The sequence below is a fragment of the Papilio machaon genome, chromosome 11, assembly GCF_912999745.1.
Source record: "Papilio machaon chromosome 11, ilPapMach1.1, whole genome shotgun sequence".
Classification (NCBI taxonomy): domain Eukaryota; kingdom Metazoa; phylum Arthropoda; class Insecta; order Lepidoptera; family Papilionidae; genus Papilio; species Papilio machaon.
The window spans coordinates 5271725-5292436 of record NC_059996.1 but is presented as its reverse complement, the minus strand read 5'-3'; the positions used below and the strand labels follow the sequence as shown (position 1 = coordinate 5292436).

The 20712-nt window shown below is 36.2% G+C and overlaps 1 protein-coding gene across 1 annotated transcript in view; it reads right to left on the bottom strand.

The window, feature by feature from the left end:
- Positions 1–20712, bottom strand: part of LOC106719592 (lysine-specific histone demethylase 1A) — a 190572-nt gene that overhangs the window by 4270 nt on the left and 165590 nt on the right. The window contains exon 14 of the mRNA XM_045679986.1: positions 1975–2127. Coding sequence (XP_045535942.1) covers positions 1975–2127 — 153 coding nt within the window. The remainder of the gene's footprint in view (positions 1–1974; positions 2128–20712) is intronic.

Genomic DNA, 20712 nt, shown 5'->3' with positions numbered 1-20712 from the left:
TAACTATAGAATCTCATTAAGTAACAAACTTTTGGTTTAATTTAAATCGTTTGATTAATTTTTACTCTATTAAAATAACTGAAAAAAATACCCTTTACTCATTTCAGCGTGTAAATCCAACGTTTATTGAAACTTTTATGAATGTGTAAAAACCAGGCGTAAGTGTGGAGAGTGTTACGCTATAAAAGCAAGCAATCAGCATTAGAGCTACACTTGATCTCAGCTAACGACCCACAGCTTTCGGACTTTATACGTCGCATACATAATACCTTGTTCACATTAATCGAGATCTCGTGCTGTGAGTCCTCCATCTTGTTCACGGGTTAAGGTCAAATAAAAACAAACACTCCAAAACAATTTACCACATTCTAGTATACTAAGTATATCTGTGGAGATACGTATTTAATAAAATTAGTATTTTTCATATTATAAAGTGGAAAACGATCATGCGGCCACTTGGATTTGCTGAAATACCGAAGCGACCGCTGACCATAGACATCCGCAATTGCAGAGTCGTCGCCTACCTTTAATCGACGGAGAAGAGGACGTTGAAAGAGAGGATATTTCACCTTCCTATTTATCTCCTCCTCCACCAAATCCGCTTTCTCTTCCCATCGTTTCCTTATAAGAAAAGGGTGGGAAGGGAACGTAGTTCAAATCTAACCTCCGGCACGCATACTCATCAGACCAAACGCCGAATTGCATCCACTTGCCCCCTGTCTTCTGCGCACTTGAGGTATTTCACCGGTCAAACTGTCCCGTTTATGCAACCCACAGATATTGTTGTTACGGTATCTACTACAGTTAAACATGTATACCTTTTACAATAAAATGTACGACATACTGCGATGTATTACTGTACTTAAGAAAATCAAAATAAATAAAGTATAAATTCTAAAACTATACATAGTAAAGCGTTTAATATATCAATATTGGGGTTAAATTCATAATAATTTTCGATCCTCCGGTGACGGCACCGACTATTTTCCGACCCTTCGGGGGTCCATCTTCAAGGCGAGTGTTTATTTTGAGGACTTCGCGGTCGCGGTCGCAGACTCAGTCACTGCGAGATGGACCCCGGACGAGTCCGAAACTAGTCAGTGCCCTCGCCGGACGATCACACGTGAGTTAAGCCGTTCTGGATTATTTAAATATTATGTCTCACGAAAGTTTACAATTTAATAATTTTCGAGTAACAAATGAACTATATATTTGAAGTTATAACACTTTTTAAAGTTTAAAAATTTCCTCGCGTCGCAAACTGTCTATCAATAACCGGAACCATGAGATCGCTACGATAACTTCTACGTTAAATGCTGAAAGCGTTTTATTTGGGTCAGTAAGTTGCATTGCGATAGCTGTCGGGGAGAATATTGAAAGAGAAATTCATGAGCAACGATATTTTTGGCTAGTAGATGTGCTCAAAGGAAGTGGTTCTTTTTCTCGTATTAAGTTGGCAGTAACGGCCAATATGACAGTCTCTTTAGAGTCTATTTGGCACTTTTACCATCGACTCGGCTGTATGCAAATGCCCGGCTCCGAGCGCAGTGTGACAGAATGACTGAGGACGTCGGGTCAACAGACACCCGTATTTTTGTGCTTCGTCAAAGTGAAATTAAGGCTATAGAATTGCAAATCATTCCACGACAAAGAAATGACAAGAGCCGCCGTCGGCGTTGTGGATTTTTCTCATAACGCCCACTAATTTGTCGACGGCCGTGTTTTGTGTTCTTTTTTACTTTTAACCGTGGGTTTCTCATACTCTATGATAAAACGCTCTATAATCTAACGTTAAAATAACGTTAGTATTGTTATTGAGCTTAGGCAAAAAGGCTAAAACTATACAATTGAATTGACGGTTAAAATTTTGCTTACCCACGTAATTTGCAACTGTAAATATAGTCAGTTCAGTTAAACTGAAGGTATGTAGTGGTCTTTATACTTGCATAGTATCGAAATTTATGCAGAGCTTACCTTTAAAAGTTTGAGGTTGATTCGGAGTCCTGTGACTGACCGCTTTGACGGTAACCCCTGGACCGCCGTATTCAATGTCAGTGACTGAGGTCCCAAGCCGGATGTCCAGACCCTCGGATAATGCAATCGGCACGCACGAGTAGCCGTTGCGAACTGTAATAAATGTTTAATTGTTATTATTATACTAACTAAGTAAACACATACACTGCAGGCAGAGGCAATCACGGCTGAACCTTCCTTTTCTCTAAGCAACTTAAAGTTCCTTCCTTTTAAGGTAATCGGAATTTAACAACCTTTTAAGTATGTTGTAATTTTTTGTTGGAAAAATAAGTTATAATTTTCCTTTTCAATGTATTGAAAACTACTACATTGTCTTAAATTATCTTCGAGAATATACCGTAGAAGCATACTTGCCAACTTTCAAAAGCCTTTGTTGAAAGTTTGTAACGAAAATGAAAATTCAGTATAGAGTATGCTCCAGGAAGGTGAATGTCTAAAAAACAGGAAAGCAATCTTATGTTAGATATTAAGTTGCAGCGAGTAGCGGCCACCACAATGTTGTTTTCAATTAGCGTGATAGCGCAACTGCAGCCCACTTTACAGAGTTTTAATAACTTTAAGTGAGTTTCTTACTCCATTAAATTATTACCATTATATCGTACAGACTCAATGGAGACCAGAAAGTGCTCTCCAAAGAACTTTATTGAAATTAAAAGAGTGCTACGAATTACGTAAACAATGGAGACCTTTTAGCGAGAGATGCACTGATTAATTTCATCTCTTACGCCAATCAATCTGTACAACAAGTAAACAAGTTCAATCTAAACATATAAAGAGTTGAAACGTTCTATTGTTACAATATATTGAGTGAACGGGACACATGTTAACAACAGTTAAAAGAGCCCCGCAGCTTAAATGTCAGTTCGCTCGCTGTCTTCTCAGTAGAGATAGACTAAAAGTAAGCTTGATCATCTTGAGTTTTTAAGAAATACACGTTAGTTAAGACAATGCCTATACGTTAGTTAAGACAATGCCTACACCTTAGTTTTCATTAGCAAAAATGGAAATGAGGATGGAAATCAATTGACATTTAATCAATCGTAACTTGAACGTTGTATACATATAGAAACGCTTTTCTGACTTGTTCGATTAGGTAATATGAAATATAAAATTTTCTAAGCACACTGTAGAATATAACAAACTATTATGATTTAGGAAAAGTCGACGTGGAAATCGGACAGTGTTCTATGTTAAAAAAAAGATAAAGATACAGTAAAACGCTGAGGCAATAATACCCTGTACTTCATCAATCTGTCACGTATTCAAAAGAAACAGCTTTATTTTAGTAGCAGAGTGGATGTCACTGAAACAGGCAACATTTGCAGCGTAGCCACGACAATGTAACCGTTTAACGATATTAGCCCGGATCCATGTCACAACTGAGTGCGCAGAATGCATACGTAAGATAGTGATGAGCCAGAGACTTGAAATATACAAAATTCTTTGATATTTGCTACTTAACACGTAAGATAATTTTTTTTTTTTTATGTACATTTGAAAAAATTTCAAATAAAAATTATGAATACCATGCGTAAAAAAATTTGTACATTTTTATTTGAAACATTTTAATTTATACTGTAGATAGTTTAGTATTAATTGAATATATTAGCAATGTTCAATTTATGTTGGAAATAAGATAGTGTAGTTATAGAGAATAATTAATGCAAATCACTACATAAAATAGCCACACGTTGGCAGCGACCGCGAATCGCGCAAGCTCCTGAACCAGATATTGTAGCACTTTAGCAGGATTAGTTTGCAATGTGGATTAAATTAAACGTGTCTAATACTTTCGGTTCGTATGCGGTGTCCCCCGACGGTCATTAGAATAGTTGGCTCAGTTGTTCCATCCAGTTACAAACATTAGATTTAACGACGAGAGAAGTATCTCGTTGTTATGTGTTGTTTAAATCATAAAGCGTATTTAGGTAAAACCATTATGACTTCGTTATTATTTTCATTACAGCTATAAATGTGACAAGTTTGAACTATGGATATTAGGTCCGTATCCGTTAGGTTATTATATGGTCACACATGTAAGATATAAATGTGTATATTGAATTACAATCTGCATTATAAGTATCTCATAGTATTTTTTTCGTATTCTATAACCAACAAACTAACACCAACTGAAATACAAATTGAACTCATTAGATGGTAGGTACAATTAGATTTCCTAGCGCTTCGACACTCATTACTACAGTATGATAGCAAACTAAAATAGGCCACACACGCTATGTTCTGCAAGACAATTTTAACTTTGGAATCATAATCAAGTTTCATAGTATATCTTTATAGTTTTGTCACACACACACACACACACATACTATGGATTGCAAATAGGTTGTTCATGAAAAGATTAAACCGTAATGCAAAAAACCCAAATGTGTGGCCTACATTAAATTGCTACGATACAGTACAAATGAATCTGCAGGTAGGTGTATGTATGTAAAGTCAAAATCCTTATCTAATCTACCGTGTGTAAACTGCATAAAATACTGTATATCAACGTTCACCCGATTCACTGTCAATATAGTTGGTAAGTATAGCAGAGCGCTAACAATGTTAGCCGCCACCTCGGCAGGAGACAACAATCTTGTAACGCTCCGCCGGATCATTAATGCCCTAGGAGCTACGCGACCGCTAAATATATGGCGAGATTAACTTACAAAGTTCCTTGTACCATTTTAACTATGTACACTTATTTTACGAGTATTTTACGTAAAATATACAAATACGAACACATGCATAGTAAGCTTTAACATCGATGTTCGTAAAAATAAAACTTAAAAATAAAAACACAAATTTTAAATGATCATTGCAAACCATTAAACAAAGCCAAAATTCCTCATAATTAATTTGTGCATCGAAAAGGGAGAGCGTCGAATGATCGGGATCATATTTTGCATGTATGTACAGCGAAGCCATAGTTACAATACTTAAAAAAATCACTTTTTGCGGTCAAAACTACCTACTTCAAAGCTCATCAAAAACCTAAAATAATGTGTAATAATTCCATTGTTTTTTAAATACAAGCATTAATTGATGAATGTACATATTTCGTAATGCGATTGTAAAAAAATAGTTGCATGTTTTAATACACTCAAGCTACGTTGATCTAGATTTCATACAGCATGGTCTAAATTTACAAATTTACACCTTAAAAATATGGACAATGTATTTGGAGATAAGCCTTTGCTATTGTGAAGATAAGATTTGTTTATGCAGCGGCAACTTGAATTTACGATGTTTGACTTTTATTTCGCAATCGGCCATAAACACGACACAGGGGAAAATACGCGGCAATTCGTTACAAAAAAGCCGTTAACTCGAACGTTATTTGAATAATTTTACAAAGCGCTGAACCCAAATAGCTGTAATTAAGGGACTTCTTTTCTTATTTAGGTGACATTACAAGAAAAATGTAATGTGTATGTGTATGTACTTTAAAGCGCAATGCCGATTTTATAAAACCTTCATACTATGACCTAAAATACTAGGTAGTTGTACTGTTAAATGTAGCAACTAAGCTCTCAACAGTCGATAATCAGAACCAATGAGTTAGTAACAATTGAATCAATAGAACAAACACAATGAGTTAAAACGGCGTCCAAACATTGCGCTAATTGCTCAAACAGTTCGTAATTTTCTGATGAAATATTTAAGTTTTAATCAGTCATTTTTCATGATAATATTATGTATGTTCCTAATTAGCTCTGCGGGCTCGGCATCGAACCTGTCTGTCGATAATATGACAGACAAAATAAGTCACTAAAACATTCACAGCAAAATTATTCCCAAACAATATGTGTTATACTTTTTTTACGAGAAAAAAAAATAAAAAGTGGTTTCAAATTTTAACAAACAGGAAATCATGATATAGAATAGTTAAATTAATTTGTATGCATAGAAATCAAGAGGCACAATAAAAGCTTATTAAAAATATTATTATAAGTATAATTCGGCCATTACTTTGACGTGATTGTAGTAACAGCGGCTAACACGCACAAGATTTGTCACTTAATAACAGGCGGTCTGTTTTACGAGTCATTTGAATAACATAATAAATTCTCGTTTCACAAAGAAGAATTAGGTCTAAAATTTTATTGTTAGTCTTTATTGTCAACTATATCAAACGTAACGTCGAAATACCAACAGAACAGCGCCATAAACTTCTCGCATTATATAATGCGCTCGCCTAAAATTAATAGTTTCTGTCTCTGGTGTTGTGATTATAAATTTATAGTGACATTTTCCAATGTTCATTTCAGTAATGGATGTTTTAAGGCGCTATAGTGATTTCCATAAAGAATTTTTATTTCCATTTAACTCATAGTTTAATATTGTATGTTAAATGGGTGTAAATGTAACTCCTGTGTATCGTGATCATCAAATAATTATTGTCATCACTTCGAATGAGTTTCATGGTTGTAAGTATGTTGACAAAGTAAACAAAAGGGGTTTCTAAATTGTACAACAATGTATCGTGTTGACGCATGCTAAAGCATATTTAAGTTTTATGGCATCTGTGGATATAACACACGTCGAAAATTACGCCCAATAAGCTCGATCGTGAAAATCTTTCTGAAGCAAAAACGGATACCACACATTTTGTTACAAGGAGTCCATAAAAATAACGGCCTCGTTTCGTCTGCTCTCAATCGATAACCTGATGCGTCACGTACGAAAATTCAATTTCCCTACATTGTTGTGTGTGGGCTGGATGCCAAAAAAACATAGAATGAATTTAAGATTGGGACAGCCCCTATTAGATAACAGTATAAATACGAATTAGTGCTACTCGCTAAGCTAATCGATTGATGCTTGACAAGGGTCGGAAAGGTCGAGGCTCCGACAGGCGCGCGCGGCCGTGAAGGGCACAACCTGCCCCATTATTCGGACAGACGCGCTCCGACGCCTCTCAGCCCTTTGACGTGGAAAGGACCCATTAGCATCGAGCGGCTTGTTGATCTCGTCGGTTAATTACTGACCTCGGCGTTAACTAGCACCTCCGTCGTCTCGAAATTGTCTCGATGACGAACCGTTACGAACAGAATAAAAACTGTTGTCGATATAAAACAGAACAAATGAAATCGCGATTCGATAAAAATATATAGACGCGTTGGATTTAATCAGCGTCAGCGGAATCCAAAGGCGAAAGATATTTAAATGAAGAACGAGCTTCATTCGTGGAAAGGATGAAGCTCAAAATCAAGGCAGCGGAATCGCCGAATAAAACTGTTGATTACGTACCGCGCAAAGTTACGCTCCGTCGATCGGAATTTTATTTACTCGTCCGTTCGAAAAACAAATATGATGGCTTTTAATTTATGAGCGCGTCTGCCGGGCCTCGTCCGCCGGCCCACGGCGCTGCGATGTCGATGTAAACGTACCAAACTGGCAGTCGTTCAAATTCGTGATACGAGTTGCGTTTTATTTTTATCTCGGTTCACGTACAGCGTCATTGGAATGATGACGGTGTTTCAAGCTAATGGAGATATCGTATCTGTCATATCACAAGTATCGAGTGACAGTTTTATTGCGATCTTGTGATAAAGGGGAATTAATCAAGGGTGAAGAATTGTTGATTTTTTTCTAGGGTTCCCCTTTTTAGGTATCTTTTTTTATAAACGTCATAAAAGAGCACTACAAATTTTACTTTTTCTGCATAACCAGTTTTATTCTCTTAATACCACTGCTCCTCCAATACCTTTGATAGTTAGCGATCTGTTTTTTACATCTGAACGTAACTTGGGACAAATATGTAATTTTAATGACACACTTTTTTCACATTAGGTACTACTCATTACTCTACGTCATCATTAACATCATCAGTCTGTCAGTCCACTTACTCTGGGGATGGGTCCAAATATGCATCGCATAAATATGTTGGAACAAATTTTACGATCGTCTCGCTTTATCTGTTGTTGAAACATTTGAATGACGATGTGGTGAGGCCTAATTTTAGTGCTCTTTCCCTTCCGACCCTTTTCTTATTAGGAAAGGATGGGAAGGGGAAGTGGACTAGGCAGAAGAGGGGACGCATAGGAAGGGGAAATGTCCTCTTTCTGTGTGTCCCCCTCTCCGTTGATTAAGGAAGGCAACGCAACTCTGCAGTTGCGGATGTCTATGGGCGGCAGTCGCTTCGTTGTATTGGCCAATTCATGTGGCCGTTCGCTTGTTTGCCAACTTTTGATATAAAAAAATTCTGGCCCGAGTTAGATTTAGGCAACTAATTAAAAAATTATTAATGTATTTATTGCTACCAACTACGTAATTTTTTACTAAAAGTATTATATTGAAAAGTAACATGAAATGTGACATGTGAATTAATTAAAATGAAGAAGTGAGAATTAACTTTTAACAATTTGTTATCGCCATAACCGCCATAATTGCTGTTTATTAAGTCCACATATATATGTTTTTTTTTTTAAATATTTTATAAGTGTTCAGTTTAGTATTAAATAAACAAGTAAAAAAGGTCAGCGGTAACCAGAGCCGCTTCTAGGCGCGCAACGCAGCGTGCAGTAATCGCTATCCGCTACCAGACAAAAACTTGAATTGAGATTCCTCTCGGATGACCGCCCGAGGCACTTCGCTAATGCATACACATCATAAATATTTTTAGTACAATCTGTATATACATTCTAGACTGTTTATATCAAAAGATTTGGGTTTAAAAAACCATATCCGGAAAAAATACTATTCAATATAAAACAACTCTTAATCAACGACAAAACCTAAAAAAAAGTAAAAATGTATGTGCATTTTATGACTAAATTGCACATATATTTTTACCAAAACTTTGTAAAAGAGAAAAATTCAAGTTGGCCGTGCAAGAGTATGGAGTACCTATCGAATATTAATCTATAAAATCAATTATCGAGTAGGAGATTTATAGTTTCTTAATTTCTTAAGATCAGATTTCCAGATTCATACAGAATCAATTACGTATGTGCCACCGATGTGGGGAGACTAAGCTAAAACGTACACACCGATAGCAATGCGTCCAGTGAGTGCGTTGCGTCGTCGCCCCGACAGTAGACAGGCCTCTTGTTACATTACCGCGTAATTTGTTTGCGGTCGCCATTAACTGGCTATTTAAAAGTAGATCATTTATCCGAGTTAGGCGGGCGCACACCGACGATCTCATTCGACGTGACACGGCTTAAGAGATATCAGATAATAAACGCGCCGAGGACTCACATCTTGATGCCATTTATCGTACAAAGTGACCGCGGCTGCATTTAATTGGTTATCGCGGAGCAAAAAATTCGTAGAAGGAAAAACAACTTATATTTTAAATACATTGATACTGATGACGTTCTCACTATCTTGTGCGTAAGTAAAGTATGCAGCGATAAAACTTAAGCTTTCAATTTAAGAATTGGCATTAATAATAACATGTGTTACAATTAAAATCATAATTAGGTATGAATGTAATCTAAACTGAAAAGCTTGCTGTTTATTGTCACGGCTAATTCAAGGGATAAGCCAATCTTTTACTATGCGTACACTATAAACTAATTATCCCACAGCTAGCTGCTGCACAGGTGCTAATTGGATAGAGTTTTAGTTTTAATTAAATTTATGAAGTAGACCGCTTATCTTGCCAAGACTATCATTACTTTTAAAAAATATTCTTACATGTATTTTAAACGCTTCTTCGAAATATTATTAACTTCCATTTTAACTTCGAATTAGAAGTACTGCAACGAACAATAAGCCGCCGCCATTATCAAATCAGCCGCTTTTATAAGATATAAGATATATAAAAGAAAGTAAATATAGAGAAAATCTATTTAAATAATTCAATGCAACAGAGACAAATAAATCAAAAGGTGATTATAAAATGTAGAGGTTGGTTACTGAGAATGAATATTAATCTCTGAGTAGGTACCTACTTCATTTTATTTATTTTACGAATAAATACAAAGATTGAGATATATGTGAAATACGTTGTTTATATAACATACATATATGTATAGCTCTATGCTTATAATTTAATAACAAATATAAATTATTCTTTAATGTTTGCCGCAAGACAAGGTAATGTGATATCTCAGGCAATAGGTCGTAGATACTCCGAGTTACTTAGAAGGCCTAAGTGTAGAGGCACTCATATCATGTTACAGATTTACTGAGTGATAGATCGGTCAACGCTCAACCGTAAAGTGGTAGAGGCAGTAAAAAAATATGCGGAATTCAAAATCCTTGGTTTGAGTGTACTTAGCCGTTCGTTCTAGCCGCAATATGAGCTCAGCGGATATGTTTTAAAAGGTAATCACAGCGCTGTGTAAAGGCGTAAAAATATTTTTACAATGTTGCTTAATATAACTTGCCTTTTAAATAAGTTAAAAGTTAATAATAATATTAAAGCAATAAGTAATCCATGAGTATCAAGTAAACGAATTTCACTGAATACACATAAAAGTCACAAGTAATCTTTGAAAAGCTTGATAAATAGCTGTCGAACAACTCGCAATTACAGATATCTCCAGCAATAAACGCTTCGTTTCTCTCTCGACGTTTGATCTCGGTAATTAAACAACGTTGTATTTGCAAAAATCAATTCGAGTTTGAGATGTTTTCCTTAAAATATATTACGTATAAACAGAAATCTCTGAAGATATATCAAAATATTTTCCATTACATTAAAAGTCTTAATTTTGTTTAGTTCATTATGATTAGTCAATAACAAGTCGTTAGAACTCTTTCCACTAAGAGTAATAAAAATTAAATAATCAATCTTGTACTCTTTGGTGCTGTACTTACTAGAGTGAACCTTTGTAGCCTGATTGGAGTCTTACGAAGAGTAAATAACTGTATTCCACCGCGAATCCAACACATTGTCTATAATTCATTAGTTAAACCACATCTAGAATATTTAGTAGAGGTATGGGGTTCTGCTTCAAAGACGACCCTAGATACTTTACAAAGGACACAAAATAAACTTATTAAAATATTGTTTAGATTCCATTACCTTACACCGACTTCTGAAATTTATATAAAAACAAATAAATTTAATATAAAACAACTTTACGTATTATATAATACGTGTATTCTAATCAGGAAAATCTTAACACATGAGACAAATTCGCAAATAATATTTAAAAAGAGGACTCATAGATATCAAACCAGAAACAAAGATAAATTAAAATTACCAAAGCCTAGAACGAATTTTGGTCACAAAAGTGTAACATTTGAGGGAGTGCAGTTATATAATAATTTGCCTAGATATATCCGTGATATAAAAACAATGTCATCATTTAAAAACAAACTAAAAAAATTTGTTAGTAAAATGTAAATTTAATATAAAATGTTATACACATTTTATATTTTATATTAAACTTAATATGCCAAATTAGACTACTGGTGTAATTTTATTTGTAAGTTATAATTTTGTTTTTCTCGTACAGTGAATTTTGTAAATTCTTAGAGAAATAAAGATCTTAAACCACAACCTATTTTTATCTGCTGCCAAGTGCAACTATTAAACTTTGGTTCAATATTTACTTAGAGTGTACATCAAATAACACTTTATTTGCAATATACTTTTAGTGTAGAGCAAGACCACAAACTGTATTAATGGTATAAAATACCGAGCATTTACTAAATAGCTTCTAAGTCGTATACCGCACAAAGTCCTTGCAATAAGTGTACATTACAGACAGACCATATTACGATAATGGCTGTCCGGTCGACTAGTGTCATTCATAAACAGCATTAACGAAGAATGAATGGTTCAATGTCGAATGATGTATGACAATGTAAGGACAACGGACCATTTATAATAGGGCTGTGGCAAATTGTTACATGGGTGTTGATATGATGAAAACCAGTATGGCTCTACTCGTCTACGTTGACATTTCCATCGTAGAAGAGTATATACAATTTGTCCGTATTCGTCATGAATTTATTGCATCAGTATTTATTTGGCAACCCAGTAGATTGTGTCTAGATGTAAGCTTCTGGACCCTTAATTTGATTCCAGAAAAAGACGAACCGGGCATGATGGTTTACACATAAAGAATTCATGCATAATTATGCTATCAGGAACTAAAAAAAGCTCTTTAAAAAGTGGATCTATCCTGTCTATTATTTACCCAAATAAAAGTATTAGTTACTTAAACGTACTGAAATTTAAAAATTTGAATTACTATAATTTTATTTAGTGCAAATGCAATGAACAAGCATTAGTATTTGTTACTTGTAGTCATTAGGAAGTAGTGCAAACTCGAGCGTATAAATCTGGCGGCTAAGCCCGCGGAAGTATCGCATTCATAAACCGTAAATCAGAAGGCTTATCGCTCCCAGAGACCGACGCTCCGTGCTCCGCAAAATATGCAATGAGGACCAACGCGCACTCCTCATGGGGGTCTTTCTCGCGGTCTGCGATTTTAGTAACGCATGCGATAATAAATTACCAAAATATATATGTAAATACAGAGAGCGAATTATTAATACTTATATCAAGTAGTTTTGTAACCATTTACAATGAAATAAATTACATATAACAATTAATGTTGTATAACAGTTCGACATTTAATTAATACCGACACCTAAAAATGGAACGTAATCGCGTTAGGTATTTCGTATACGCTGTTAAATTAGAAGTTTGATCGTATTCTTCTCAACGATTACGCATCATCCCAATAAAAATGAATCAATTGATTTCATAATATAAACCCCAAGTTATGTTGTTGCGAAGTCATCACGACAAATTGTCCGACCCTAGTGAATTGGCACGCACAGCAATTTTACATTTGTACTTTCCAACACCTTGCATTTCCGTCTTATGATCGACGGAAAAAGTTTAGTTTCTAGTTAGTAGTTTTTAAAGTTTGAAAATCCAGATATTCTGAAACCAGCTTTTTAAAGATGTGTCAAAATAGAGGTCGTATTATGGTCCTGTTGCTTTATTCCTAAATTTTTATTGTCTAGTTCGTCAGTTGATTTGCTGGTGATCCAATGATCCTGTTACATCAGTATTTGTAAATCACTAAACAACAAGCTCACTCAACTGACATGCCGCGAAGCAAGTCTCTCGACGATCTTGTAACCTAATATCTGCGGTAATTGTGCACTTAGTGATGAGCTTAAGCAATTCCTGTTACCTAACATAGGTCACTTGATCTTAGCATTAGACATGTAGAGGTCTGAATGCAACAAAGTGGTGTCGGACACAGCGGCCGACCATTAGTCTGAGACTATCTGTGCGTCACCGGAATAGATCAAAAGCTGGATAGCATCCCGGTATGCTGTAACTCATTCACTCGATACTATCACGGTGAAAATATCTAACTTGTTACATTCGCATTCCTTTACAATATTGATAAAATGACAGCTTTGGAATAGATTTTCTTACACAAAGTAATTTTCTTTTGTAAATCGTTTTGTGTTGCAATGGTATTTGTTCCGAGCCTAGGTATGTATGTAAAATTGTAAATTCAACTTTTGCAAATTTACATAAACACATAAGCAAGGTCGTATAGTTTGTATATACATATATACATCCGTTCATCTGCGATGTATATAATCTCAATGTCGTTCATAAATTTAATTTCTTTTACTGTTTTTTATGTTATGATAATCAGAATATAGTACATCTTGATTAATTATTTCAATACGTATTTAAATTTCAATTTAGCCTCTCACGCGGGACAGACAGATGAGATCCATTTAAGTACAATTAAAACGAACGATACACAGTCTAATTTACATTATTGATGATCGTTAACGTTGCACGATGCTAGATAAAATCTAGAATTACAGCTTGCTAATCGATAGCGGAATCAAGTAGCCGACGATTCAGAGTGTTTCTCGCGCGCCATGTCGACCCGTTTGATTGACGTGCGTCGAGCGGAGTTTAGATATGCTAGAGCGTCTCGGGGCCCGGTCGTGAGCGCTGTTTTGTATGTAAATGCAAACGTCGCCCCACCGGACATGTGGACGTTTTGCAAGCGACGCCTCTCAAAATACAGCCAAAGAATATATCAGAATGTCTCAAGCAAATCAAATTCACTGAAACTTACCTAAAAAATGCAATCACGGAACAAGAATACTCTAAAAACAGTGGAAAAGCCAAAATCTGCAGAAAATAATGCATAAACTAGTTGGAACGGGACCGTACGGTGACTTTACACAACAAATCACAGAGATGAAGTAATTACTTGTATCCATATGACCGCCTTCACTCTCTTTTCCCATCTAGCCCTCCTGAAGAAGACTGCGTAAGTTTATGATTAAAAAAATCATATAAAACCTAGAATTGTTGCTCTTTTTCTATCCTAGTATTCTGTAAAGTTATTCAAAATGTATGCATATTTTAGGTAATAGACCTGAATGTTTGTTTGGAATTAAAAAAATACTAAACTGAAAAAAATACTAGAATTTTTCCATCAAAAAATATTACAAAGCAAACAACAACACTTTTTATTCTTTACAAAATATGAAAAAGGTTTTATATAGAGCGTTGCTTCACGGGCGTAGGCAGCGCGCGCGATCAATGGAGCCACTTTAACTGCATAGATGGCGGTTTCAAAGGGAATAACTCTTGACGCGATACATTTACGGCACATCATCTCGTCCAGGAAAGCCTTATTATTCAGAGAGCGTTTCTTTTGTGCTTCGCGAGATACCAATCTGTGATCGCCCGGTCGGGCCCGCTTTACACCTACGTTACAGTGTGCACGCAACTACAATTTTATTTATGTGCCTTGAAAGTGCAATCATAAATGATGAAATTATAATTCTTGGAAACTCTTAACAACTTATCTAATCAAACCAGTCGCTAGATACAACATACTGTATCCTTTAGAGTTTTACATAATTTGACGGGAACTTAACCCTTTGTTTGCAATTTTATTATATCATGAATCTATTTTTGTCACGGTTGGGAATGAAAGCCTAAACGTAATATTGCCTCCTATATTAAATTTGACTAAAAACTATTCAACAAACAGTAATTCTTGGGTATCACATTTAGAAAATCAGATGCGCGATTGTGCAAATATAACTTACAATTTGCTCGACATTAGCATTTTTTATTAAGAATCTATTTAAAATAGAAAACATGTATCCTCATGACCCTATAAATGTCAGCGAATGAAAATTTAAAGTAGTAAGAGAAGGAGTGAGGGTTCATAAACAATGTAACGTCGCCTATTTACGTTGGCCAGTCTCGCAATGGCTGGCAATGGTATAGGATAGAGTATGACGGTTCCGTGCAATGAAAATAAAATATGTCTTTTATAATAATTGTAGCAGCCAACTACTGAATAAATACATCCTTAACCAAGAAGTGGGCGTTCCAAGTCTGTTTTCAAGCTGTGCCCGCTTTGAATTTATGTTTATGGTTCTTGTTAAGAATAAAGTTCTTGGACGTAGCAATGAAATCTAATGATTATTGTTATAATATCATCAATATTTTTTTTAATTTGATATTTAAATAAAATAGGTGAATATTCAAATAAACCATTTTTCAGAAATCATTCTTCGATGTAAAGAAAAAAATAGAAATTAAATACACTCGGCGTCAAAAAAATCGCACATCCGAAAAAAATAATTTAAATACTATTTTAACACAACAAGCCAATGGCAATGTTGTGGTTTGAGGGTATCATTCGAAAGGTAATTTCATTAGCTTTCAGGAATTTTAATTGAATTTTACTTTTGTAACGAGACGAAAGAGAAATTAAAGAAAAAGACAGGGTATGTACAAATTTCCAAATTAATAATTAAAAAAAAAACTTAATAAACACAAAAAAAGTTCTTAAAACCTAGTGTTACCCCCCCTTGCCTTGATAACGGCTTCCATGCGATCTTTCATGGACATTACAAGGGTCGCAACAGCCTCTTGGGGTATTTGTTCCCACTCTTCAAGTACCGCATCTTGGAGCTCTTGAAGAGTGGTTGGAGCTTGATCTCGAGCTCACACGCGCCGTTTTAGGCCATCCCAGAGATGTTCTATTGGGTTAAGGTCTGGACTTCGTGCTGGCCAACGCATAACAGGGATATCGACCTCCTGTAAATAATCCCGTACAATAGCCGCGGTGTGGCAATGAGCATTATCATGCATTAACATGAATCCATCACCGACAAAACCAGCATACGGGACCACATGTTCCTCCAGGATTTCAGTAATGTACCGACCAGCATTTAATGACCCTTGCCCACGGCCACCCCGAGTCCGGGAAACGCACACAAGTTCCGTTTTCCCGTCGACGGAAATGCCGCCCTAAAACATACACGAGCCACCCCCGTATTCGACGGATTCTTCGAAGCAGGGTTGTGTGAACCTCTCCCCCTGTCTTCTGTAGACCCTACTACGTCTGTCATTGCAGAAGAGACAGACCCTCGTCTCATCAGAGAAGAGTACGGTCCGCCACTGTTCTAGAGTCCACTCGCAATGATTGCGAGCAAACTCTAGGCGATCTCTGCGATGCTGTGCAGTAAGTTTTGGACCTTTAGCAGGTCTATGGGCTGTTAAACTCTTTTCGTGTAACCTTCTTCTTATCGTAGAAACACTCACAGATGTTCTCCGAGTTGATCGAAGCTGTTGTTGCAACTCGACAGCATTTGTAAAACGGTTTCGTAAAGATGTCGTAACGATGAAACGTTCATCTCTTTCTGATGTGCACCGTTTTCTTCCTGATCCCAGTTTTCTAACATAACCACCAGTCTGCTGAAAACGTTGGAACACCCGTCGAACTGAAAAACGGGACAGGTTCAACTGTCTAGCAACGTCACACTGCCGCATCCCCGACTGCAATTGGGCAATCACTTGAGCGGCTTCTTCAGAGCTGGTGTCCATCTTTACTTGTTCTTACTTGGGTTACTTGTTCACGTGTGTTCACTGCAAAGTTTAAATTACGACTAACTCATATTTCATCCAGATCGACCCTTTTATACCCTTTTTAGGTGGTGTAACTAGCGTCCTTACTAACGAGCATTTGACAGTGTTTATTTATGACGCTCTATAATGATAAATGTTTTAATGATTTCATTATTTTTTTATTAACAATGTAAAGCTATTCAAATACCCATTTTAAACATACCAATATTTACATAAATATAATTCGTTTCTAGCCATTACAGCCATTTTTCGCGCAAACTCAGAGAGGTGCGATTTTTGTGACGCCGAGTGTAGTACACGGCGATTTCAAAAAAATGTTTTTTATTTTCTATTCCATTTTAATCAAAATATGGTTGTGGCTAAATAACCAGTATTGCAAAATATTAACCAATTTCCAGATGCTTTAACTCAAATGGTCTTTAAGAGCGGCAATAGATTTATCTTTTTTCATTTTAAACGAGCTTTTTCTATTCAATATTATATCAATTGATCTGGGCCCGAGATGCTTGGCTCTTTGTTGAATAATTTGCATAAGAAAACTGGTAAAGTAAGATAGTTGGGATGAGTGTCTTGAGAAAGTGAATAAAAATAGTGGCGCAATTCAATATATTGCCAAACGCCGAATTAGCTCTTACACAACTTAACTTGAAGTAGTTAAGTTGCGAACTTGGCACATTCCTATATGGGACCGTGAACGTAATACCGAGCACGTTTCTATGCAAATAAGAGCATTTATGCGAGGCGCCTACAATGGTCATTACCACGTTTCAATTCGCCAGAATTGCATCGCTCTAAACAGCTAAATGCCGTAAAACGAAACTCACGCTCGTGTCGGCCGGGGCTACGCATGTGCATGCGGAATATTCATGACGGCTCTAGTAAATAGAGTAGAGCAATTCAATAGCACGCCACTAACAGCCCGCTTTAGGCGAAGGCCATAAAGAAATCACCGCCTGTAAGTTCAATTGTAAAGAGTCGGACGAATGGTATCGCGGAATGGTCTGATAATTTTTCATGTAGGAAACGCAAGTTGGCGCCGCGCCGTGCACAGATGCCCGTTCCCAGCGGCATTAAGTTATTAGCCAGGCGTTTGGTTCCAATACACGTTCGGACACAGCGCCGAACGTTTCACTCTTCAATTTGAATTCAATGGATGGAATTAGAGAGAACAACCGGCGCTCTCGCAAAACCGAGCCGATAAAATACGAACATTATGTGACGTGAGATTTTCTCAACTAACCCGCTGCAGGATTATATTCTACAACGCTTACTATGGAATGTTTCGTAATAAATCCGCTGGTAACTCTACCGATTCAAAGTGTCTGTTTTACATAAAAAAATATTTCTAATGGAAATCTAAATTACTTTTATATTTCGGTGTATATTTCAATCTAAATTCAGAATAAAATAGAAGAAGTCTTGTTTAGTACATAGAGTGCAGTTAACAGATAATTAATTATTCTAACATGAAGCCGCGTCCCGGGGCGCGTCGCGTCCGAATGGACGTAAATCTGCGAACAGTTGATTAGCGTAATTGAGGTCATTAATCGGAGCGATCACGGGGACAGCCGTATCGTGTTTAATTAACTAACGAATGGACAGCCATTCGATTAGCCATTAATGTAGATACGTCGTCGCGCTCACCGCTCTTCCATACTCTGCCTGGTCTAGCATACTAAATTAATAACATTGTAACCTACAACAAAGAATATCGGGCTTAAAGAACGTCTAAAACGTCTAAATTACGATCTGTATTAACTTAAATTCCCAACTTTTCTTCTTCTACAACCAGCAGAGGATCTGATCTACTGAGTTTTAAAACATCAGTTAAACTTTGGAAAATTTGGAAAGGTTTGTGGCTAGAACAAATTGTTAAATCAAACAAAACGTATCTGAATTTGACGGTTTAAAGTTAAGTTAACAATGTATTTATTCTATGAAACCTATTTCGATTCCTAAATTATTTATTTTTTTCCAATTTATTCATAAACTAAGCAAGATAATAATTAAAGTTCTCTTCCACTGACACATCACCGAAGGAAAGTTTCAAAGTCCCTAAAGTCGTCAACCCGTTATCGTGCATGTACAATTAAACAAACAACAATTTGCGGCCTCAAAGCATTTGTTTATCGTAAACCGCGTCTCACCGCTGAAGCTTTTAATCCTAAACAAATATCAGGAAGCCGCCTTGTCTGTATAAATTCTACATCTCCAGGGAACTCAAGCCGCTGGTATCCTAGCAGATACAATGAGAAACGGTAAGGTAATGATTAAATCTCGCAGTCGCGGCCAATAATATAAACAACTGATTAAACCGGGGCCGTGGTCACAAAAGGAGACATTAGTTAGGGTCCGGTCTCAGCCGCGTAGCGAGCCGATAGCGGCGGGAAACGATAACTGGTACACGGGGCACGAAACCGTCGGATTATTGCCGAGAGTCGTGCTTTTAGCACCGTCTTATACCTTTTGTTCGTCGTTATCAGTCACACTTCCCACTCCGCAATCCTTTATTTGGAACTGCGGATGAAATTCATAACCGTAACTTACGATTATAAATCTACAGTAGATTATATTATAATAATCAAACACGACAAAACAAATCTTTAAAATGTTATAGTGTGGACAAATTTTAGGGATTTCGTTGTAGAAGATACTAGCTGTTCGTATTTGAACTGAATTAATTATACTAAAGCCGTTACTCGATGGGATATAAGTTGGACGATTAAAAGTCTGAAACTACCCGGAGTTTTACAGGAAGAGTATTCATAATTAGTTGGAGGGATGCGCAGCCACGACTTAACCGAAAAGTGAACTTTAATTATGAAGCGAACAGCGGGACCTAAAATAAAGTTCAAAAAATCATGTGGCTATTGAAGAAGTTTTATCTGTATATAAATTGTAACAACAAATATATTCATCTGTATGGACACCAGATATTTAAGTAACAACACATGCGGAAGCTTTAACTACGTATTTTACCATAATCAAAATGTAAATAATTTCCTAAAAATTATAGTATTACATAAGTACCTATATTATATCAACTCATATACGTCCTTACCGAGGGGTTTCACTAACCTAAATTACGACTGATTCAAATTATTTTTATTCTATAGCTAAAATATTAAATATCATTCCCGCTTAAGCTTTCCTCATGCACCATAGTCTGTTTGGACAACGTTATCGCGCGGAGCACTCGCTAATTTCCGCGGCCGATGTCCGCGTGACAACTTCTAGACTTGAGACGTGATAACGAGACGATGCCTACTTGATTTATTGCTTATTCTTTGTCCTTTGTTGGTTGGCTGTGTCAATTTTTAAATTAGAAAATAAGTAAAGAACTGAAAGTTGAATCGAGTGTGATGTAAATTTAAGATTTATTTTAAAAAAATCCAGAATTCAGCACTTTGCAAATACCTCCATACTGTAGGTAGGTTTCTAATAAAAAATATAATAAAACTAATATTAAAAGTAATACCGCTCTAAAATGTCTCCTTTCAAAACAAGGAAATGACAATAAAATTTCAAATAAACAGAGAGTGATAAACGGCAGCAAATCTCTCTCATATTGCATGTCGCTAATTGATTTAACATGTCCAACAGCGAGAGCTAAAACATAGCATGCTCTGGTATTTTTGAACACAAATGATTGCTACCGAGCGTATCGTTTGTTTTGCTGAGTAGCGAGACAAGCCCCGGCGTGGGGCTTGCGGCTCCTTTGCCACTTAGTGAAGCTTAAACCCTTGCTTTTATTTTCATAAACTGATTTGTAGTTATGTTTGAAAATATTTAAAGAGAGCGCGGATGCTCACATTTGTCGT